This window comes from Corvus hawaiiensis, chromosome 2 (assembly GCF_020740725.1).
Source record: "Corvus hawaiiensis isolate bCorHaw1 chromosome 2, bCorHaw1.pri.cur, whole genome shotgun sequence".
Classification (NCBI taxonomy): Eukaryota; Metazoa; Chordata; class Aves; order Passeriformes; family Corvidae; genus Corvus; species Corvus hawaiiensis.
The window spans coordinates 117114678-117138587 of NC_063214.1; the positions used below are offsets into that span (position 1 = coordinate 117114678).

General features: G+C 37.8%; 1 protein-coding gene across 19 annotated transcripts in view; it reads left to right on the plus strand.

Annotated features, from left to right (window-relative positions):
- KDM6A (lysine demethylase 6A) overlaps nucleotides 1-23910 on the plus strand; it is a 150641-nt gene that overhangs the window by 116969 nt on the left and 9762 nt on the right. For all 19 annotated transcript variants that reach the window (XM_048289753.1, XM_048289756.1, XM_048289760.1 and 16 more), the window contains 9 exons: nucleotides 12611-12740; nucleotides 14219-14324; nucleotides 15047-15252; nucleotides 17702-17766; nucleotides 17868-17942; nucleotides 19281-19429; nucleotides 20409-20523; nucleotides 22118-22305; nucleotides 23465-23606. In XM_048289753.1, the coding sequence (XP_048145710.1) occupies nucleotides 12611-12740; nucleotides 14219-14324; nucleotides 15047-15252; nucleotides 17702-17766; nucleotides 17868-17942; nucleotides 19281-19429; nucleotides 20409-20523; nucleotides 22118-22305; nucleotides 23465-23606 (1176 nt within the window). The remainder of the gene's footprint in view (nucleotides 1-12610; nucleotides 12741-14218; nucleotides 14325-15046; nucleotides 15253-17701; nucleotides 17767-17867; nucleotides 17943-19280; nucleotides 19430-20408; nucleotides 20524-22117; nucleotides 22306-23464; nucleotides 23607-23910) is intronic.

A 23910-nucleotide genomic window follows, 5' to 3' on the forward strand; every position in this document is an offset into this window, starting at 1 on the left:
GGGCTGTGTCCACCCAGGTTTTGAATACTTCCAAGGATGGAAAGACCACAACCTGCCTGGACAAAGCTCTTCATGTTGAGTCACCCCTAAGGTAAAAAAATATTTCTTTTCCTATGTACCAGTGCATGGGGTTATTCTTCCCCTGCTGCAGGACTTGGCATTTCCCTGTGCAGAATTCCCAGAGATTGCTGTTGGCCCATTTCTCCTGCCTGTTGGTGTCCCCCTGAGTGGTCACACAGCCATCTGGTGTATCAGCTTGTCCATCAGCTCTGTACCAGAGATGGCTTTTTTGTTAATGGTGGTTTCAGCATCTATAGCTCAAGCTCAGGAGTTGTTCAGGTGGTTGACTGTGTTAAAAGTACAGTTGTGCAGCAGGTTGTGAGTTTGTCGTGTTGCAGTTCAGGTATTTTTGACTCTTCAGGGGTTTAGGTCTTGGTCCATTTTATGTTGCAGTTGATTAGTAGGTGTATTACTGTTGTTTTTTGTCTTTAGTCAGTAAGCTTGGATCATTTTAGATCAGCAGCAGAGTAGATTAAGGCAAAATATGAGGCTAGCCACTAGAAAACCTGGCAGTGATTACAGTGTGGTTGTGCAAATCACACAGTGTTTTTGCAGGTGCCTTCATCACTGGAAATGCAGAATGGCACAGTGTGTGGAAGGCTGGGTTGTAGAAGTTCAGATAACATCTCTTAGCAGTGACTTCTGGCAAAGATGTTTTACTCTAGGCTACACTGATGTTAGAAATGCAGCAGAGTCAGCCCCCTCTGCAGTAGTCAGTGGCCTGTGGCAGAGGAGGGTGGTTGAACCCAGAGCACTAATAACTTAAACTGCTGCAGCTAAATCTGTCAGTGTTCATCTCTGGTGCACGTGCTAGCAGGGAGCCTGTCAGGTAGTCATTAGCTTTGCAAATTCACATTTAGTGCTTGCTGCTCACAGCCTTCTCGATGTAAAATATCTCAAAAGTCCTCAGATTTTCTTGGTAGTCTTTGGAGAGATTTCACTGCTTTCTTAAATTTTTTTCGAAATCTAGGCAGTCTGGAAATTGAAATGACCATTTAGAGCACTGTAATTTCTGTAGGCATGCTTTACAGTTGTCACTGTGTGTGAAAATGTTACCTAAGATGCCTTTAAAGTTCACAGAAGTCTCTTTAATCATAAGCATATGGTTATTGAATGTTTTGGCCTATTCTCTGTTGTTTTCCATACTGAACTGTGTTTGCAGTTCTTTTAGTTGAAATGTTACCTGTTTTATTCTCTGTTCTAATTCTTGTTGGAATTTTTATCACCTCAATATACTCCAAAACATTTTATTTAGGATATGTATTTGCTGTGTTTTATATAGCAAATGTGGTGGTTTTGAGCATTACTCTTTTTGATATTAAAAAAATAGTATAAAAGCATGTTTATATTATTCTACAAAAAAACCTGCACTTGTTACTGTGATGGAGAGCTCGTGGTTCCTAATGTTGTGGGATTTGATGACTAATACTGATCCATGATATAGCAGTCTGTCACTCTCTGTTACCAAGATAAATTTTGTAAAAGAGAGGAAAAAAAATCTTTAGGGAGCTTATTTTGTCATCTTTCAAATATTAAGTCTTATTGTAATGTTCATTTCCAAGTGACATTTCTACACATATTACATTCATAAAAATTAACAGCTTAACAGCTTTCTTTTTTTAATTGCAACCATGTATGTGTTCTTTCTAGTAAAAGTATGAAAATAGCTTCAGTGTATGGTGTTAGGATGAGTGCATTGCAAATAGGCATAATATAAACTCTTAGAAAGTTTTAAGTTTTTTGTAGAAGTTTAACTGATCTGTCTCCAAGATTGGCATGTAGCTTTCTTGAGAGAGTAATGGGAAGTGCTTCACTCTAGTGAAATGTTGCATTTTGATATGTTTAGTGTGCTGTTGTAGGAGAGATCTGCAGTTTGTGTTCGGTAGCAAAACATTTATCATTTTAGCTACAGAAGTCTAAGCCAGCAAGTCCTTGCGGTTGTGCTCTTTGATGGAGGTGTAGTATTCCTAGTGATACTTAATTTCCAAGATAAAAGGAGGCTCATAAAGGTGTTTCACTTGGCTTCTTACAGTTCGTATTTTTTCCCAGGCTCACATAAATCATAATTTTTCAAGGGAGGTAAGCTAATACTTTGTCCCGTGTAGTTTGCAGACAGCTCAAAAGGTGTTAGATGTGCTTTTTTTTCTTTCTTTCATTCTGAGTAGAGATTGAGAGCTCCCTCTTCAGCCTGTCTGCACCTTCATTCAGCAAGACTGAGGACTTAGAAGCTGGATAATAAGGAAAGGTGGGCAGTGGGAAAAGTGGAGGAGAGACTTGGTTTTTTTAGCAACTCTGCGGTCAAGAAATGCATCAGTCTGGACTACTTTTACGGGTTTAGAGACAGGATTTCTTCTAGGCAAACAGTGCTTTCTGGAAACTGCATATGTCTGCTAATAATAAGAGATTCTGAGAAATACAGTAACTCACCTGCGCTAGAGCTGGTTACCTGTTATTTCCTACTAATAAAAATTATAACTTAACTCTCTATATAAACACTATATAATACATTAATAGTGGGGCTTTTTTCCCCACTGTTCTAATATGTCTGACAGTTTATATTCATAAAGTTGAATACAAGGATTTCCCAGCCTTTTACTGAGTAGCTGATTAGCCCTTGCTTTGTTTTAAGATGTTCAGGCATACACATGACAGCTGTGGAGCAGAATTTTGGGCAGAACATCCTTGTCAGGGGTGTTATGTGCATGACTGACATAGAGCAACATGTCTGGGAAGGAGAATTTTAGAAGATAATCTGCTGAAAGACCTGCTAATTGGCCAAAAATCCCTATTATACATAGTAAAATGGAAGATATTTGTATTCTAGTATATCAGATACTGTGAACTTCAGTTCTGCATGTTGACCTTTATTTAACACAATGTAACGTATTGCAAAAACAAAGAATTGGAAGTACTTCCCGTAGTACTGATTATATTTGGGTGTGCAGTCCCTGTAAGTGGTATCTTGTGGTTCAAATATGAATTTGTGACCAAAAGTGTTGATGTTTAGAGTTACTGTAAAAATTGCAGAAAAGCTACTCACAGTAGAAAATATTAAAATAATTGGGGTTTTTTCTTTAAAAAAAAAAATAAATAACCAAGCAACAACAAAGAGACTCTAAAACACAACAGAAAAAAAGACCAGACAAGACCCCCCAGCACCTGTGCTAGAATAAGCTTAATGCATGGGGAGAGTGGAGTTGTCCTGTAGAACTAGTTTTTATATATTGGAGCTACACTCCGTTGGGCCTTAAATGTATTCATGTGTGTCAGTTGTTACATACATACCCTTATTTTATTTGATCTGTTCAGAAAGACGTTCTGGCTTCATCTCCTGTGTGGATAATTATATTCTGTTATCTTCTGGCATATTCTTCTTGCTATCTGACAATAGCCACTTGATACAATCTGTTGCCCTGTTGCCTTGGTGGTATTCTCTAGGCGAAAATAGACATTTTGGCAGGTAGGAACAGGTGGCTATAACTTGGATTTTTTTATAGCTGGAGCACTAGATTAATCATTTTTATTTTCTTCCTCATTATTCTGCCATTTGGCTCTGTTTACTATATGCTTACATCAAAACCAGGGTGTTTATATTCTTTGTAAGTTGCATTGAAGTCCTCAGATGTCTTTTTGTTAAATAATTTTGTTTTATTCAGATGCAAGTTTAAAAAAAGTCTTGTCTAAGAGGAGCCATTTTTTGCATCTTTCAGACCCTACAGGTTTATTTGTGCTTAGAGCACAAAAGACCTGGAATTAGTAGCAGTTTGGGATTAAGTAATGCACAAGAGTTGATTCACAAGGTACAATTGTGTATAACTACAATTGACTTACTGCAGGAGAGTGAACTGCAAGATAATGAAGTTCCTCATTTCACAGGAGGGATTTTATCAGGAAGCAACGTGGTAATGCTCGACCAAAAAGTGGCCTGTTAATGTTCCAAGGGTTTTGTGCCTTTGCTTAAGAACAAAGGAGCATCAGTAATATGGAAATTTGGTGGGTTTTAAAGTGAAAGCAATTTATTAGAACAGGCATTCAGAAGGCTTGAGTTACAATAAAATAAAATTAGAATTAGTTAGACAAAAATAAATGCTGGGAGACTGTCATTTTGCTTTATGTAAACAAATGTTGTCTTAATAAAAGCTGCTCAAGTGAAGCCATTAGGTGAAAGGAGATGCTTTGTGTCATAAAATGCAAAACACATGCCAAAGAGAAAGCTCAGTTTGATTCTTCTTTTATTACGTGTGAATAGGTTGTCTGCTCTGTAGAAACAGACTTGGTAAATGCTTTGTTTTGCCAAAGACTAAAGTGAGCACTTAAGTAGGGCAAGATAATTGCGGAGGCTGAAAAGTTTCTTTATATCCATCTTCCTCGGTGCGAATGTTGAGAAAATATTTAACAGAGCCCCATTCTGTTCGTGGGGTGAAATGAGGTTGTTGAGGAGGCTGAGAAGGGGTCAGACATAGGGTGCTGGCACAGCAACTGATACTTGTACAAGGAACTTCCCTTGAAGGGCCAGACAATGTCACTGAAAAGCCACAAGGAATTGAGAAATGCAGGGGCTGAGCTATTGACTCAGAGATGCAAATCTCATTAAGATGCTGTTCTGGAGAACAGTAGGGTGGCAAATGTGCTCATCTTGTTAAACTGCTGTTGGAGTATAGGGATAAAAGGGAATTGAGGTGGTGATTCTGGGAAGGGTAAGTTTCATTTGGTTAGTCTTCCCTACCAATAAAACTGGTTGCAACAGTAAATTTTAAGGTGGTTGTAAACCAACTAAACTATGTTTGGTAAACTGTTTACATAGTAAAGTAAATTTCTTTAAGTCTCTGAGCAAATTAACAGATAAAAGAGTGCACTATTAAATTAATTCTTTTTCCTGAGATTCCCAGAGAAAATCTCCTGTTAAGGTCATTTTGAAAAAAAACCAACAAAAACAAAACAACAAATAACCAACGCAACCCCAAATAATTTTTGAGCATAAGTGAAAACCATGTAATTAAAAGAAGAAAATATGCTAAGAATAACTGCTCTAGGTTTGTTACTGGAAAAGCCGATTGTTAATACATGGGGAAAAAAAGAAGAGTGCTTGGTCTGGTTGTGTATCAGGTTTCCTTAAAGAGACTGTTATCAAAAGCTCTTTTCTGTGCTCTTAGAAATGTAAGTATCTTTTCCCTGTGAGCAATCTTTCTGAAAGGAGAATTAATGAAACATTATCACAAGACTTGAGATTTAACACTCGAGCTGTTTATTTCTACTGAAGTGAAACCAGCTGATTTCGCACTCAGTGTTTCAACTGGTGCATCTAATTAACATCCCTGAGTAGGGATAAAAATCCGGTATCCAGCTCAGTTAAGAGAGTCTACCAGTTGTCCTTTCTAAAACTGGTCTGTGGTCAGGTCATTCCTTTAAGCAGTGTAGAGAAGTTCCTGAGTTGATTTATTTCGTTTATCATAAGAGAAGTAAGAAATATCTTGGTTATTATTTTTTTTCCTCATTATTTATTAAAGTTTGTTCACAGTCTTGAAAGAACAGGCAAAGGTCCAAACAAAACTTAGAGTAAGAGGTCCTCAGACAGTTCTGAAGAGCCCAGCTGGGTAACTGGGCAACTTCATGTCAGCTGGGAGTTGTCATTTTTATGGTGATAGATGGAAAGACTCATTTGAAAACTAAAAGCATTTCTGAACTTGAAAGCTTTACCAATTTGCCATAACTGGGGAAGGCAAATGAGAGGCATAGGTTTGACTGTAACGTGTATTACAAGGGGCCAATAAGGCCTTTTTATATTTCTTTTGCTTGGTGTTCAAAGAGGGAAAGTATAGAGCAATCCATTGAGAAAAGAAAGTGACAGGAGACCAGGAGACATGAGCTGCCTCTCAAGGGGCTGGGTAAAATGATAAAAATACAGGACAGCAAACAGAGAAATTATTTCATGGAAAGGGTGATAAGGCATGGAATGGGCTGCCCAGGGAGGTGGTGGGATCACTGTTCCTGGAGATGTTCAAGGAACAACTGGAGGTGGCATGTGGTGCCATGGTCAAGTTGACAAGGTGGTGTTTGGTCCCAGATTGGACTCAATGATCCCTAACGCTGTCCACATTATTATTTGTTGTCTTCCCTGATGGGGGAGATGTTCAGAGTTTTGCCAGGAGAAAAAAGAAGGCAAGTGGGACTTCATGCTTCTCAGGCTCCAGATAGGGGTTTATTAATTCTTACCTAAGGAGTACAAGCCGCTGGCATGGCCTAGACATAGCGCAGAGCAGAGAATGCAGCAAGAGGACAACTTACCAAGATTTCACAGCCTTTTTAAAGGTAAATTACCCAATGAAAACTTAAAACGAAAGATCTTTTCACTTTTTTACCAATGTCCAACAAGTTCCTAAATCACGTAGACAGGAACTGCGGAATTCTGTATCCAATCATCCCAAACTACTTCTACTGCAGAATATGGAGTAGTAGAAGAAGAAGAAGGAGGTTTGGAGAACAGCAATCCTCCATTTTGATGTTTTTTGCTTTTTCTCTATTTACTATGCAAATAGACCTAAAAACTCTAAATTTTTCACCCTGTGATAATCTCACATAGTATTCTCACCTAATTCACACCATTGTAGATTCAAATTCCTTCCAGAGGCTAGGCACATTTTCCCGTGGACAAAGGCCAAAAACAGTACTGTTCAGGGGGTTAGAACCCTTCAAAACAGGCAGAGAAATATTCTCTGCATTCTGGGTTCCCACAATCCCAGAGGTCTTTTCCAGCCTTAATGATTTGTTGGTTCTGTGAAAGCGGTCTGGGCTAAACAGTCTGGAAAAGGGTCTGATAAATGGCCAGCATTTGCACAAGTGCAGTAAATCCATGTCCTGAGGAGGAGTGGGAAGGGCAGTGCAGAGGCTGAAGTGGGCAGACTTCTTGCTCTGAGGGCTCTCTTGGAATCTGGAGCAGGAGAAGTTTGGTCTGTCCTTACTGAAGGTGCTGCTCCTTGAGCCTGCTCTGGGAAGTCAGTGAATCCCTAGTTTGAGAACTTCATGGTCCACAGGAAAAGAACCTAAATCTATTTGAGGGGAAGTGCTTTGTGAAGGAAGGACCTGGATTAAATTTATGTTTTGTTCTTGAAAACAATGAAAGCAATTCTTGTTTTATTGGGAATTTTATCTACAAAGAAAGGATTTTTTTGGCTTCAAGACAGAATTGCTCAGTTGCTCTAAAGGCACGTTACATCCAGCAAGTGAACTTCACCACAGCAAAAATTTTAAGCATAAAATGTGAAATACTGTGATTTCACAAGCTAAACACTGCTTGGAGTAAGAGATTTTTTTTTGTTCAAAAGGCAAATACAGAAATCTGCAGATGGGAAGCAGAATTATCTGGGAGTAAAAAAAAAAAAACCAACATAGGAAAATATACAGTTCAGAGAGCAAGGCAAGTGTATGAAAAAGTCTGGTGCCACTTGTTGAAATGCTTTTCTTACGTAAGTCATTTATGTGATTCTGTTTGTCTTACAGCCTAAGAGCAAGGTGATTAGCAAATGAAATAGAGAGGAAAGATGTAAAAGTCATTAAGAAAAGGAAAAAAAACCGAACATTACTTCTTACATAACATGTAATTAACCTATGAAATTCACTGCCAACCTGTACTATTGAGGTCAAAACCAGAAGAGAATTTAAAAATAATTAGAAATACATTTACATAATGAGAAAATCCACAGTTCTATTGTAGGATTTTCTGTAGGTTTCATGAAAGATCTCTGGGAGTATTGCCAGCTAGTACCTGGTTGTGAAAGGCTGGGGTAGAGAATTGCATGATAAACAGGTTGTGTAATTATCTGGCATTGCTTGCATTTAAGCATAATGTAAGCTTGACTTGACTCCTTTCTATTCCCTTTGAGAGCTCCTCTCTTCATTCCCTGGCTACAGAAGGAGTTTGGGGAGGTGAACCTCGGGGTGTTGTGTGTAACCACCTCCTTCCCAGGGTGCTGAGGATTGACAGGCGTTTTTCTGTGGTTTTGTAATAACTCACAGTAATGATCGTATCTGCTAATTGTGAAGGGTGGGTATTTCTGGGTTGAACCAGGGCTGCATCAAGTAAGTGCTGTGCAGCCCAGTGCTTCAGCTGATCCCTCCTGCAGGCACATTTTGAAAAGTCTTGTTCCTTCCTCTTTGTAGATTAATTAATTGTGATAGAATTGAGATACAGTATCAAATAAATGCACTATTCCTGGTATTCATTTTAAATGTGATTTTTATTGGGGGAAGAGAGGGTATTAATTTTGTTCCTCAGAATAACTATAATCTCTTCAGCAGTAAAACCTTGTTAATTCTTATACAGCTAATCTTCAAATAATAATTCACTTAGACTGACTTCACAACAAAAATAACTGCTTAAGCACAAATGCTTGTAATTTACGCTGTTCCGACCTGTAAATTGTACCTAAAATAAAAATGTATAGATAACTGGAAGTTGTTTAGGAACTTTTCATTATCATCAAAAAGTCATAATCTCCCAAAAAGGGCAAGTATTTTTAAAATTATTGAAGCTAAGAGTTCTAGAAAACACAGAAATTGTGTTTGGAACAGGAAAACCTGTAGACAAAAACAAAAAAGAAGAATCAAAAAAATAATGCCTGCACAGAAGTATTAACAGGCTCAATAGAAGCAACAGTGTTCAGTAAATATTTTTGTTCTGTGCTTGGGAAAAAGATAAAATGTTCACATCATGGGTTGTACTCTCTTTTCAAGGAGAAGGTTAAACAGCAGTTATACTTAAATTTGGCATTTTTAAGTCAGAGGCCCAGATAACATACATCCATGAACTCGGAAAGAGCGAGCCAGAGAACTGTTTATAATTCATACAGACTTTTTTTTTAATAGTTCTTGGAAAACAGGAAAAGTTCCAGAGGACTTGAGGAGCACGCTTCCTGAGAAATAATTCTCTCAGTCTGACATAAGGCTTGAGTGAAATAATAAAAATATTGAGGTGATAAATAAATGTAAAGAATGATAATTAATTGTAATTATTCTTGGTTCTTAGAAAATAAAGTTTATCCTGTTAACTTTAATATTTTTTGAGGTCGAGTTTTTATTATAAAACAGTTAAAATTGGTATAGCTGTGTAACACAGGCAGCTTTAAACCTTCCTGATACTTTTTCTTTTTGTCAGGTGGGATGATGTAGAGTCAATCCATTACCTAAAAAGTGTCTGGTAACTGCCTGATAAGTTTTCTGTGGGTGACTGTTGAAACTGTGTCACACCTGGGCTTCTGGTGTTTAGGCAGAGAGGAAGTCCTTATCTAAGACTGAGGGCTGTAAACTGTCTTTTAGAAGCTGTGGGAATGTATCCTAGAAAGCAGTAAAATAGAATTAAAAGGGGTGTTTTAATGAATGTGATGTATTCCTATTCAAGAGATCCTATGACTACATGAAATAATCCCAAGCACACAGCACAAGAGGACATAGTCTTAAAATGCACCAGGGGAGGTTTAGGTTGGAAATTAGGAGGAATTTCTTCACAGAAAGTCTGATAAGACATTGGAAGGGGCTGTCCAGAGAGGTGGTGGAGTCTCCATCCCTGGAGGTGTTTAAGGATAGACTGGGCATGGCACTCAGTGTCAGTTTTCTGGTTGACAAGGTGGTTATTGGTCATAGGTTGGACTTGATGATCCCAGAGGTCTTTTCCAACTTAATTGATTCCGTGATTTTGTGACATTGAGGCACCAGTTTCATCCATAATGGCTGATGTTCTCCTAAGCACGGCAGTTCAAGTTTGGTCCTCAGGGTGAAGCACTTCAATGAGTTGTTGCTGTTTTCACCCCCAGAGGAGTTTGCCGTGGACTGAGTGCTGCAGCTGTGGCTCAGGACAGGCTGCATGTCACTGTGCACCCCTGTCCTTGCCTCTCTGAGCCTGACAGCTGCTCCTGCCTTCTCTTCCCACTCTGTGGGAATGAAGGGTGTTGTCCTTGCACAGTCCACAACAAGCCAGTTTGCTGTGGAAGTCAATTTAAAGGAATGAAGCTTGTCCTTCTCTTCATTCCTTCATCCCAGTGTTGTAGGTGATTGGTTATCCAGTTTCTTTTGGGGGTGTAAGTCAGGCTTGTTTTGTCTTGAGCAGAGCATTTGTTGCCCCATTTAGCCACTATGAAATCCTCTCAGAAAAACTGCATTCTTGAAACTGAGATCTGTGGGATTTTCAGCACAGTTGCTGTGGTCAGGAAGGGTCTTTCACTTTCCTTGCACTTCCTGTAGTTCTGTATTTCCAGAAGTGGAGAGGCTGGCAGTGGATACTCACACTGTGGTAGCAAATATTTTTAGTACTTCTGTAGTGTTTTTTATAATTTCTATTGCTCTGTTTGGCACACTAACAATTACAGAATTATTCTTTAATAGCTCTCTTGCCTTGTTATTAATAGTAAGATATTCTGATTCATAGTTAAAAAAAAAAGATGATAGGAAAAAAAATGATGATAGAGTGAAGCTGGTCTGTTAAATACAACTTTAAATATTCTGCCCATCTGTTTCCTGTGCCACTTAAATTATGAATGTTTTGCTATCTCAGCTTTGCTTTTCTTTGTCCATTTTCCGCTCTTAAATTTCCACACAGGGTTTTGGTCGCTTAATAGGAAATTATAGCATGCAACTGGTAATATCAGCTTCAGGTGCTGGGTTTATGAGATCTCTCTGTTCATCTGATTTTTTTCCCTTGTACTGTCTGTTTCTTTCCCTTTCTCATCTCCCTTTTCAGACCTGTAGTTTAAGTGTACAGACCTCTACTCTTAAGTGTACAGAAGTTTCTCCTCCCTCCATTGTCACCCTTCCCTGAAACCCCCATGTGCTTTGGCTTTACTGAGCTTTCACTGTAATTACCTTGCTGTGACTGCAGCAGCTCAAGTCATGCTAGTTCTGAGCAATGTCTCTTTTTCTTCAAGTTCACTTTCTCTCATTTTCCTTGACTTAAAAATTTCCTGAGAACTGTTTATCAATGCAAACTGAATTTTGTCAAAATTCTCTCTTACTTTTAATACTGCACTTCCGTGTTTGTTTTATTTCTCAGTTTGGTAATGCAGAGGTATAGTAACATCTGGTACTTCTGTTTAGAGTCTAGTTTCACTTGGTATAAATGATCTGAATCTCAGGTTCATTCAGCTGTGGTCAATAAATTTCTGTGTGGCGATGATTTTATATTGCCATATTATTTTTGGGTTCTTCTTTTGTTTGCTTTGTTGGCATTTTTTTGTGTATGTGGGGACAATGAAGCCTTTGCAGTAACTACATTAGATATTAAGCACTGGCCAGTGATTTTTTTGCCAAGTTGGATGATGAGTAATCAAAGCTTCTGCATCACTCTTTCACTTTCTTGGAAGTGAAATTGTGGCATTGGACTCACCTAGCACAAGGAATAAGTTGTTTGATACTTTGACAGGTGTGCTTTTGGGGGTGTGAGCTGTTTGCTTGTTTTTTTTGAAGTGTTTGTCATGTCAGTCTGATCTGATCTCAAGCCCTAAGTCCATCTTAGGGGTTGTGGTAGCTTGATTTGAAGCTGTGATCTCATGACCCCAGTACCTGGCTGTACCATGTTTCTCAGTTATAGAAACAGTCTCTGTTGCTGGGAGTTTCATCTAATGCTAAGTCAGCTGTGTTTTCTGCTGAAGACTGTTATTATCAAAAAAACCTTTTAGGAACCAGTGAATTTTGTAAAGATACATGACTAAATTGTACATTAGAAACATCCTGTTTTGTGGGATGTAACAACAGTGAATCAAGTGAGTTTGGGAGAAGGATTTGAATAGTGTTTAGTTGGAAGAATTTTGAAGAAGTTGAGTCATTTTTAACAAGACTGTAAAGGATGGTTTTGTCAGTACTTTCCCAGTGATGGTGACTGGGTATTGACTACAGGCTAAGCTTTTCAGGTCACCATCATAGGAGAAACTGCACATATGGGGTCCTGCACACCTGGAAATCTCCAGGGAGAGGCTGCAAATACAGGCAGAGAGGCTCTCCCTGGAGTCACACGCAGGGGTATTGACACTGCTACTCACTGGGGGGTAGGGCCTCTCCCTTTATTGCTCCAAAAAATGGATTATGTGGCAGTGGCTCCTTCTGCTTCAAAATGTGTAAGGCAGGGAGGGGTAGGTGTGGTCCAGTTCAGTGTCTGTAATGTAGCTGTAGTTGGTTTTCGTGACTCAGCAGGTTTTTGGCTGAGACATTGGCATTTTCTGACTTCTGCTCTGCTACCTCAGCTCCTGTGGAATGATCATCCACCTGCTAAGGTTCTTCTCCATTTCCAGTTGAAACATTCTTTTCCTGTTAAATTTTGTCAAATGTGTCATGTTGCTTTTATTTAAAATGACTGTGGTGATGTTGTAGATTCAGCAGGCAAAGTGGGAATAAGTTTGAATAATATCAAATTATACATGGCAAATTCTTGATTAAAACACACAAGCTTTATTTGCATCTTAAATTATGGTTTTTCCTTATACAACGTTATTTTGCATAAGAGATTACACTGATATGCATTTATTTTATTTGTCAAGTATTGACAGAGACAGCTCTTGTTTCCTTTTAGGAATCTGGGTAAAAATGGCTTATCTAACAGTAGTATTCTATTGGATAAATGCCCACCTCCACGACCACCGCCTCCACCGTACCCTCCCTTGCCAAAGGACAAGCTGAATCCACCTACACCTAGTATTTATGTAAGTAAATCTAATGGCAGAAGTGCATTGCTGCCTGTCTTTTGTAATTGTTTGGATATCTGAGTTACATAATGTAATTATTTTAAAGATGCACTGTTCATCACTGAGTTCTAATTACGGTGCTCTCCAAACTGGTATATAAGCAGGAGAAATGCTAACCTTAAAGATAATTTTGTGACATAGTTTGCCTTTGAAAGTACTTGTAAATTAAGAATGTCAGTAAACAGAAGGAAAAATACTTTAGATTTTTTTTTAATGCTCAAAATGTTGGCAGAATAAGCAAAACAGTTCATTAGATACAATGCACAATATTTCAAAAATGCACGTACAATTTTTGCAAGTGGCGGCTTATGTATAAATGAGCAAGTAATTAAACTCTCACAACAGTCTGCTTCAAAACATAGTGAAGATAAATGAACAAAAGCTGAGGTGATGTTAAGAACAAAATGTCACCAGGAAAAGCCAGGGTTTAGTTGAGTACTATTTTCTCATGCAAGCATTGAAACTTCTGTTCTGAAAATAAAGTTTCATAATAGCTTTATTGAGTTAACTTCCTTAGTAATAAAAGAATAAATTACAGGATATCCACTTCCTTAATAGCAGAAGAATTAATTACAGTATGTTCATACAGGCAGTGTGAAAAGCTCGAGTTGGCTTTGGTCACCTCAGTTCAGGGACCAGAAGAGGCTGGCACTTGGGTCTGATGGTGCCCAAGAGGCTGCCTGAGAGCTGGGTTAGGCTGGATGCAATAGTGCTTCCAGCTGTTTTCCAGGCCTTGCACCTGAACTCATAGGCCTTAATAAAAGTCCATCCCAGCTTTGATGAGTCCTTGCAAAGCTGGAAAGTCACCACACTGCCCCAGACTGTGCAGATGTGCCACTGTTGGGGACTCTGTGCTGTGTTTTGTTTATTGCTGGAAATGCCTTCGGCGCTCTAAAGGACTCATAGCAAGTAAAAAAAAAAACCAGGAGGGAGACTATAGCATAAAATTGAGGTTATAGGTGTAGAGAAGCATAAGAAAATCAAATCAACCTTTCTGGTTAACATGAGATATATCATGAGAGTAGTCTTTTAATTATACTGTTTCTTGTATACATTATCTGTAAAATTAGCGCTTTTTTACTTCTGAAAAGAAACTGTACTGCTCTTCAGAGAATTCTGTAGATTTAGGCAATGTACAAGGCTACTGTCAGATAAAGAAATTAAGTACAGGAAATCTGAGTTGCAAAGCTGAAGCAACCTGGGAATAATTCATGCCAAGAAACAAATTACAGTAACAAAATAATTTCAGGAGTGAGCCCAGCATTTACCATAGAAAGAATTGTATGGTGTAGCTGTTCATTCCCCACTGTGCAGGGAAATGGAAAAAAATCCTGGTTTCTATCTGCTATTTCTCTTTTGTTTTACTATTCTTTCTTATTTTACAAATAAGGAATCTAGATTGATCTGACATCTAATATTCCGTTATAATTTTGCAGTTGGAAAATAAACGAGATGCTTTCTTTCCACCTTTACATCAATTTTGTACAAATCCAAACAACCCCGTTACTGTAATACGTGGCCTTGCTGGAGCGCTTAAATTAGGTAAATTTACCCTTTTTTTTTTTTTTTTTTTTCTTTTGGAGAGAAATGTATGTTTTTTAAAGAGACATCTCTCAGTTCTGACAAGTGGATATTTTATTTCTGTAATATTGTATTACCTGTATATTCCAAGTCGTTAGGATAATTTGTCATTTCTCAGTTTGCTGTTGTTTCTAATCTTGGTCATGCCAAAAAAAAACCCCACCACAAATACAGCAGATTTTGTTGAGCACAGAGAGAAGCTGAGCTGTGGATATGGAAGTTTACAGCTAGATATTTTCCTATAAAAACTGGATGCATGTCTTTGTGTTTAGATCTAATGATCTGTAATTTGACAGTGCAACTTTTTCAAGTCTGTAGACAGATAAGCTATCACTACTGGTAGGAGACATGTTATGTGATGGAAGTACATTCTTTAAACTCAGCTCTGAAAAATGCTTTCTTGGTAATAGATTTGAACAATGTTTGCAGATCTGTTTACCCAAGATATGCAAAATGTTTCTTGTAATATAGTCCATAGCTGCCAAGTTTTTTCTAATTTTCTACTGGATGTATGGAGAAAAGTTTTTTGGGTGTCAGTAATTAACATTCAGGTGGGCAGTGTTGTGAAGACTAACAGGTAAAAATGATTTTAGAGTAAACCTTTCAATAACATTCAGGCATTTTCCTGAATTCTTTTTATTCTATTTTAACCTTCATTTATTAATTTTATTGCTACTGATTAGATCTAGGACTCTTCTCTACTAAGACATTGGTAGAAGCGAATAATGAACACATAGTAGAAGTAAGGACACAACTACTGCAGCCAGCAGATGAAAACTGGGACCCCACTGGAACAAAGAAAATCTGGCGTTGTGAAAGCAGTAGATCTCATACAACAATTGCTAAATATGCACAGTACCAGGCCTCCTCATTCCAGGAGTCTTTAAGGGTAAGTTAATTGCTACTATTTGGGTTATAATTCATGGACTGCAGTAATGACTCTGGAGCCAATTAATAATGGCTGTTGGAAAAAGCAGAAACTGCTAAGGAAAAAGAGACATTTTCATTAGCATGCAGAGCACAGGTAAATTTTCAAGATCTGTTTTGAATAGAGGGTAAAATAGTAAATTCTTCCTAAATGCTTAGTGTAAACTTCAGTTTAATAATGTAAAACCCACGGCTTTAAAAGTTTATAAGTTTAAGCTTTCATATTATAATGTCAAAATTCACATTAAAATACTTAGAACTCGAGGCTTTTTAAAAATTTGGATTGCTTCTAATTTCACACTTGTCTTGAAATCAGATTCCTTATTCTTCATACTGTCCTGAATTAATTTGGATGTGGCCTATTAGAAGTTTACACTAATAATTGTCTTTTGTTGGGTTCCAAACATAGCAGTTCATACTTAGTTTAGAAGTTTTTAGACTTACGTGACAGAGTGAAGTATTAGAAATAGTATTTCCCCTTCCTGCCTTGGCAGAGGGGTTGGACTCCATGATCTCCAGAGGTCCCTTCCAACCCTAACTATTCTGTTACTCTGGGATTCTGTGAAATGTGATTTTATTAGTATTACTTTTTAATATTTTTTACTGAAGTAGTGAGCACATTCTTGAAACTGGCTATGGGCACTCCTTGGAGGCTTATGCTACTTGGTGTTGCAAAAAGATTGGGCTAAGGCAGAACTAAGACAAGAAGATAATTTTGACCAGTTGTTCTTTAGAAAATAGGGAAAATGTCAGTGTGGGGAATTGACTGTTACAGTTTTCACTGCCTTTACACAGAAACAGGAATGATTTCAGTAAGAAAGGACAGAGAAATTCTAAGTTAAAATTTTGGGCTTTAGAGGAAGGGATTAGAAACAAAGAAATTAATTGGTAGTTAAAGAGAACAGAAGGGAATCTAGTCATAAGGCTTTGACCTGGTACAGGATGAAGAAAAAAACCAGGAATACCACTGGGAAGCACGGGGCATGGAAATCTTTTAGAACTTGGGATTTTTCTTCCTGTGCAATGGTAATAAATTTCAGTAGGACGTTGGCTGAAGTTTTCTAGTGCCCCTGGAGCAGTGGCACCAGTGCTGTATTCTTGTATGTCATTCCAGAGGGGCTGGAGAGCATTACATCACTGGAACATAATATATATCTGTATCTGTCTATATCTCTATATAGATATAAATAGATATGTTTAAAAATGTACATAATTGATCACATACCACTGAAAGCCTCAGCTTTGGATTTGCACCACAATGTGTCCTGCAGGGTTTTCTGATTTCTTTTTTTCCCCCCACTGTTACAAACTGGTGGTAAAAATGCAATACATAAAATAATTTTTAAGAGTGATGGTTTTCATTTTTCCCCTGGAAATTAGAAAGACACTGTACATGTGTCCTTTGCCTAACGCTGCTCTGACCTGTCCTTAGGTGACTTTTCAGTGTTTAAATGAAAGCTTTATTTCTTCTTTCTATAGCCACAGTTCTCTTGGCTTGCCCTAAGTGATCTTTTTCCTTTATTCCTCTTACAGCTATTACATTGCTTTTCTAACACGTCTTGCAGCATTTGATAAATCCATCATCACTAGGTTCCTTTTTGTTTCTCTTTGTCCTTCATTCAAAGGATGAATAAGACTTTCTCAGGTACACAGGGCACTTTGAGATTTAACAACAATCCCATTCAAAGCCAGAGATCTTTGGATAGACTCCAGACAGTTCCTTCTTCCTTTTTGTCTCTTTTCTTTTTCCTTCTGTGTCCATATACTTGCCAAAATAGAAGTCTTTAGAATAGGGTTTTGAGCACAGTCTGCTAAAAAAGATAAAATTGCATCATTTAATATTGGTTGGATTTTTTCCACTAGTCATGGTCTCAGCTACTGCTAGTGCTAAAATAGCATATGACTATGAAAAATTCAAAAGATTTTATATAATCGAATTTATTAAATTAGTTTTACAAATATTAGTCATCCTAGTTTCCTGTCAGGATACCTGCTTGACTTTGAAGGGAGGTAGATGTTCTTATCTGAAAAAGTTAACAGATTTCTTTAATACTGGATTCCAGGTCACCCTCATAATGGAGCAAACCAACATACTTATTTCCAACTTGAATGCAGGCCAGCAGAAATATTTAAAGTGTAGACATTTTCTGTTGTTCTGGCCTGAGTGTCATGGAATCTGCAGCCATGAAGAATTTTTTTTTCAATGCATTTGACTAACTTTTTTTATTTTCTTCACGATGAAGAAATGTTGACACAAAGTCACAGATACGGATATTTCAAAAATTGCGTCGATATCTTGAAACAGATGTATTATATCTGTGTTACCACTTCATACCTATATATTTTATATGTTCTTTTATATGTGTGTGTGTATGTATTATGTAAAAACATTTCAAAATTGCATTTTATAGGAGGAAAACGAGAAGAAGAGTCACCACAAGGACCACTCAGATAATGAATCCACATCTTCTGATAAGTAAGTGTGGTATAACTGTATTTAAATTCTGTAGTTGGTTATATGTGCGATTTTACATCTTTCCCTTTTCACATTTGCCTGATACATTTTTATATTTGCAGCTCTGGGAGGAGGAGAAGAGGACCTTTTAAAACAATCAAGTTTGGGACCAACATTGACCTGTCAGATGACAAGAAGTAAGTTGATTACAGTTTCTCCTGCTCACAGTGGGACTCTACATGATGATAATCCTTCAGGAAATTCATTGTAGTATTCTCAGACATCAGTCAGTCTGTTGATAAATTCCAGTTGCACACCCCATTTCCACAATGGAGTGGTTACCTTTGGTTTTCAAACTGTTGTTACGAGTCCTCCACATGCTAAAATATCTTTTCACACTTCTCTTTCCAGAATTTTTGTTTTTCCAGAAATGAGTTTAAACATCCATCAGAAACCATTCTTTCTAGTCCTCCTTCTCTAATCCATTGCCTTTGTTTCATTGTGAGGCTTAGAATTGTTTGCTTACTACTTTATTACTTCTGACAATACCAAGTTTTTTAGTCTTTGCATAGAAATTCTAAGATTAAAGGTTTTTTCTTTCTTTTTTGTTTGTCTGAATTTTTGTTATTCATGGGTTTTTTCATTCATACTGTCATCTGTTTCCACCTTTTCATAACTCTTGCTTCTTTATCCAGTAACAAGGTTCAAAATACGTAGCAAAGACCAGACCAGTGCTTACCTGTGGGTGAGCCATGATACCACTCAAGAGCCTCAAAAAATAAAAATTGAGTATTATTTAAACTATATGTATCCTTCTGTGAGTAGATGAAGGTAGTTTAGAAAATATTAAAAATACTCTGAAAGTGGTTTTTTATGGTCCAGTAATAATTATTTGGGGTTCAATCTCTAGTTAATACATGTTTCCATCAAAGATCCAGCATGTCTAGTCTGTCAGTCCCACCAGCTGCAGTAGAAAAATTCTGGTCTACTTCAGTCATTAGAGAGGAAAAGTTTATGGTGTTTGGGCAGTAAGGACCACTTAAGATGATGACATCTTCTGTGGCAGTCACTAGAAGATCAGTGTGTACATCTGTGGATGTGATTAGAGGTTGTTACAGAATTTTAGATATTGATGCCATTTTTCTAGAAAAGAAATTCCATTTGTAGGTACAAGCTAGTTGCTAATAAACTATTGCTCTGAACAAGCCATTGGGAGAGAGACTTCAAATGAACCTAAGCATAACTAAACTGAGGCTCATAGGGAATTGGATTTTGATACTTGAAATAGTTCTTGTAGGATCCCAGAGAGATGCCAGATCTTCTGATCTGTAGTTTTCAGCTTTGGCTACAAAATTAGGTTTCCCCTCAACTAGCCTGTGAGATTTGTGATTGTATTTGGAAATATTTTAAAATTGAAAGAGTAACACAGATAACCTATGAACCTATGCTAACAACTTTCTGAGAATGTTTGTTTCCCAAACTCTTCTAAGAGTTTCAGGGGTTCACAGTTTTGTCAATTTGCTATTTTGCTGCAGGTGGAAGTTGCAACTCCATGAACTGACAAAACTTCCTGCTTTTGTACGTGTGGTATCAGCAGGAAATCTTCTAAGCCATGTTGGTCATACCATCCTGGGCATGAACACAGTGCAGCTCTACATGAAGGTTCCAGGTAGCAGGACACCAGGTGAGTATAATCTGCATGAAAAAATTAGGTTCTACTGTGGGGTGTTGGATTTAACTGCACTGCAGATTTCCTATATCTTGCAGCATGCCTAAACTTGATAAATCTACATATTCAGTATTTTTATATTTCTCACTTAACTGAACTCTGCGTGCACAAAGTGCTTATAGTGGAAATTGCTGATTCCTGCAGTGCTAGGGAATTGCCCTGCTGACCTCTTGCATGCAATACTGGATTCTTTAAGGAGATAAAGAAGGTTGGGTTTATATATGTGGACAGTGTTTGTATTTTTACATACCTTGGAAGTTTTTAGAGGCTTCCCAAGTGAGTCTGGTGCAATCATAGAAATCAGTAACTTCCACTTTCTTACATTTTTACTGTCTGAGAACAGGACTCAACCCTCTATGATGAATCATGTTGTGTAGGGGCCCTGGACTGAGACTTGAGGAATCTGGACTAAATTTCAGGGTCTGTTTTTTTCTGAAGTACAACTTCGTAAAATTCCATTAGGGATTATGGCTCAGTTTTCCTGCTGTCAAAAGAAGATAAAATACTGGGCGTTTCTACATGGATTTTGAAATCTCTTTGAGAAAGATTTTTGTACTCCTTGTCTGTTCAGTGCCTGAAGTCACAAAATTTTGCACCTGACCAGGACTGTCAGGAGATATCATGAAACCCAAAATCTGAGCTTTTGAAGTATTTATCTCTACAGGAAGGGAATTGCTGAAATATTGGTCAGATCCCCAAGATGGGTGGTTCCAACTTTCTGTTTTCCACAAATGAACAGAAGCAGAATTCCCATGTCACTGGTAGCTTAGCTATGTGAAGCACCTAAATAGTGTATGGAAGTGTCATATAAAATACATAAAAATACTTGAACTGTGGTGTAAGTTTTTTTAGTAGTTGTGGTTTTGCATTTCATGGCATTGTTTTGATAGAAAGGCCTTACATAAAGTGTGTTTACTTTTTTCTTAAATTTCAGGTCATCAAGAAAATAACAACTTTTGCTCAGTAAATATAAATATTGGTCCAGGTGACTGTGAATGGTTTGTTGTCCCTGAAAGCTATTGGGGTGTCATGAATGACTTCTGTGAAAAGTAAGCTGAACGTGCTATTTTTGTGTTTTACCAAATTTTTTTGTGCCTTTCTCAGACCTGAGGGGGGAAACTACTGAGGGTGTTCTAAGGGGGCATTATTTTATGGGTTTTCCATGTAGTCAGAAAAGTCTCTTCTGAAGTAGGTCAAAATGCAAAATCTAAGAGTTCATAGAAAATACCGCATTTGTACAATGTACAGAAACTTGGATTGCCTATAACAAAAACAGAAAGCAGAATTCTCTTGACAGAAGCAGATACAGAGTCATTGGTATTTTGGCATGTTTTCTTGTTGCATTTAGAGGGAAAGCATAATTTGCTCAGAACCCAGGAGGCATCATGGCAGGCTTTGCTTAGACTGACGTATTTGTAACTCCCTGGAAAAGCTGAGCTGTCCTGAGCACTGGGGAACTACAGCTGTAAGATTAGGATTTCTGTGCTGTGTCTTGTGTAGAGTGGTTGCTTTAAAAACAGACAGAACAATACTTGTTTGTACATGGACACACATGAAAAAGAGGGAGCATCATTGTATTCCCTAATCATGCCAATATTCAGGCAGGAGCCTCTGAGGTTGATTGTATGGGAGAAGGTTTTTCTTACCCAGTTGAAACTGGATTAAGCTCTTGACTTCAGAACTTTTCCAGAGCTCTGCAAATTCATCTCAGTGTCTCTATTTTCTGCCTGTCTACTGACAGCTGTTCTTATTTCATCCACCCTTAGAAAGATAACCCATCTTAAAAATGTAATTTCCACTGATGGAATTGCCATATCTCTGGCACAGCAGGCCTTTTTACTCACATGTCACTGCTCTTCTGAGGCTGACAGAGGAACTGAGAGCTTGGTAACCTCACAGAATATCTACAGTGCTTCTGCAGAGGCACTTAATTGTCTTTGAAAACTGTGCATTGCAAATAATCTTTTCTTGGTGCAGTATAAAAACAGTATAATATTGGGATAAGGATGGAAGAGGAGTGTGGATTTTGCATAACCAGAGGGGAAAAGTTCATAGTTAGGAAATCCATATGGATTATGGAGTTTCTCCATGCTGCTCAGGAGAGGTCAGCATTTCTTGGCTGAGAGCACAGACCCATGGATCACAGTTAAAATGTTGCCAAGAGGTTGCTTGTTGTATGGGCAAGCTTCACATGCATGCACAGACAGTGTGAGTACATGTTCAAAACAGAAAACATCCTTGGGAGCTGGTGTGGTCTGTACAGCAGATCAGTGAGTGATGAAAGGAAACAGCATTGGGCACCAGTGCCACACTAGATCTGACCAAGGGTCTGTCTGCCTCAGCATCCATAAAATACTGGGAAACTTAAAGGAAAATAGAACTTAACTGGAAGCTCTAAACTGACTTCACATGGGCAGATGGATGGGTAGGTGTTCTAATGTATTGATGGATATGAAATGTGGAATTATGATCAGGAATTTTTGTACATGACACTTTCATTTTGACTGCTCTTTGTGGGTCACTCATTAGCTGCAGAAAACATTTATGGTGATGGTCATTTTTTACAGGCAGTTGCATTGAAGTATCTGCCACTAATGTGTCCATTGGTAAATGCTGAAGACTTCATCTTCCCTCTTGTTTCAGGAACAATATGAATTTCCTAATGGGATCTTGGTGGCCAAACTTGGAAGATTTGTATGAAGCCAATGTCCCAGTTTATAGATTTATTCAAAGACCAGGGGATTTGGTGTGGATAAATGCTGGCACTGTTCACTGGGTTCAGGCTATTGGTTGGTGCAACAACATCGCATGGAACGTTGGCCCTCTCACAGGTATGTGCCAGCAATGCCTGTGCTGAGCTATGTGTAGGTAATATTATACTGCACATGGCACTGAACCTGCCAGTTCTTACTAACTTGTTATGCTTTACTACATAAAAAACCCCAGTGGGCTGTATTTTTAAAATATGATGTGTTGAAACTTTAAATTAAATTCCATTGTAAGAGGAAGAGAAAGCTGCAAAAATGCAGTCTTGGCACTTTTGCTTTGAATGGGCTTGTAAAAACAAAATGTGTATATTAATTCACTGTCTTCTTAGGCCATTTCTTAGCTTTTTCTCCCAAAATTTGTACTACACAGCAAGCTTCACTATGGCTTTCATATGAATTTAAGGACTAGTCCTCTGATATTGGTGGGACAGTTTGGCGAGAGCATCAGAAAATGCAAACAGTTGCAAAATTTAGTTCATAAAGGAGTGTTAGGTTTCTCAGACCTACTGCTCTAGAAGCCTTTAGTTTTGAACCATGGTCTTGGAGAATTTTTGTCTGTGAGTGTGGAAGGAAATTCCACAGCTAAAACAAGAGTCTCTCATGCATTTGAAGATAATGTACTTCCAAAAAAGCTTCTGTTTTCCTGAGTAGTTTAAAATGTGTCTTTATATGGTGCAATAAAGAGTGTATCTCTAGGTTTGTGTGATTGACTGATAGACCTCTCATGTTCAGTGACAGTAAATTTTGTAAAACATTTTTAAAAGAAGGGTGGAGTGAGTAGGCTGCTTAATGAAAAAGTCTGACTCACTTCTTCTCTCAAGAAGAGATTATATACCATAGCAGTGTAAAATCATGATAAATTGTGAATAGAGTGAGATGCAGACATTTCAAATCTGGAATTTTTTTTTAATCTGGAATATTTGAAAGTCTACTAATGAACCATTTTTTAAATACTGTTCCCTGTTCCACAGAGAAATGGAATACTTGTCAGTAACTTGTCTTCACAGGTAGTTGTTGCTGCTCTGGTATTGCGTGTTCTTTCAGCACCATAAATACACTTCTTTTAAAAAGACATTTTAAAGAATGGAAATGCAATTGGAATGAATGGCTCATTGAAAATGAAGTTTAGCTCTAAAAGATATAAATTATTATTATAACAGAGGGATCTTGGTTGATAATTGTTCCTTAACCTAATTGCTTCTGTAACTCTGTGTTTGTGCAGCCTGTCAGTACAAGTTGGCAGTGGAACGGTACGAGTGGAATAAGCTGCAGAGCGTGAAGTCCATAGTACCCATGGTTCACCTTTCATGGAATATGGCTCGGAATATCAAGGTCTCAGATCCAAAGCTTTTTGAAATGATAAAGTAAGTTTTGTTTATTTGAGGACTTGCTGTGCCCTTTTTCTCTTCACACATAAACCAGTGGTTGATTTATAAATAATTCTTTGCAAGACTTTTCAGTTCCTGGGAACCAAACCAAAATTACTTTAGATTCTGTTTTTTGCACACAGCGTTTATAGGTATCCCTAATTTTATTATGTTTTAGGTGATGTTAATTGTTGCATAGCTTTAGAATCATCTAAGTAACTTTTTAGTTAAATGTGCCACAAACATAATTCAGCAATTTTAATTCAGAAAGAGTTGACTTTGATCACAGCAGCTGTTCAGA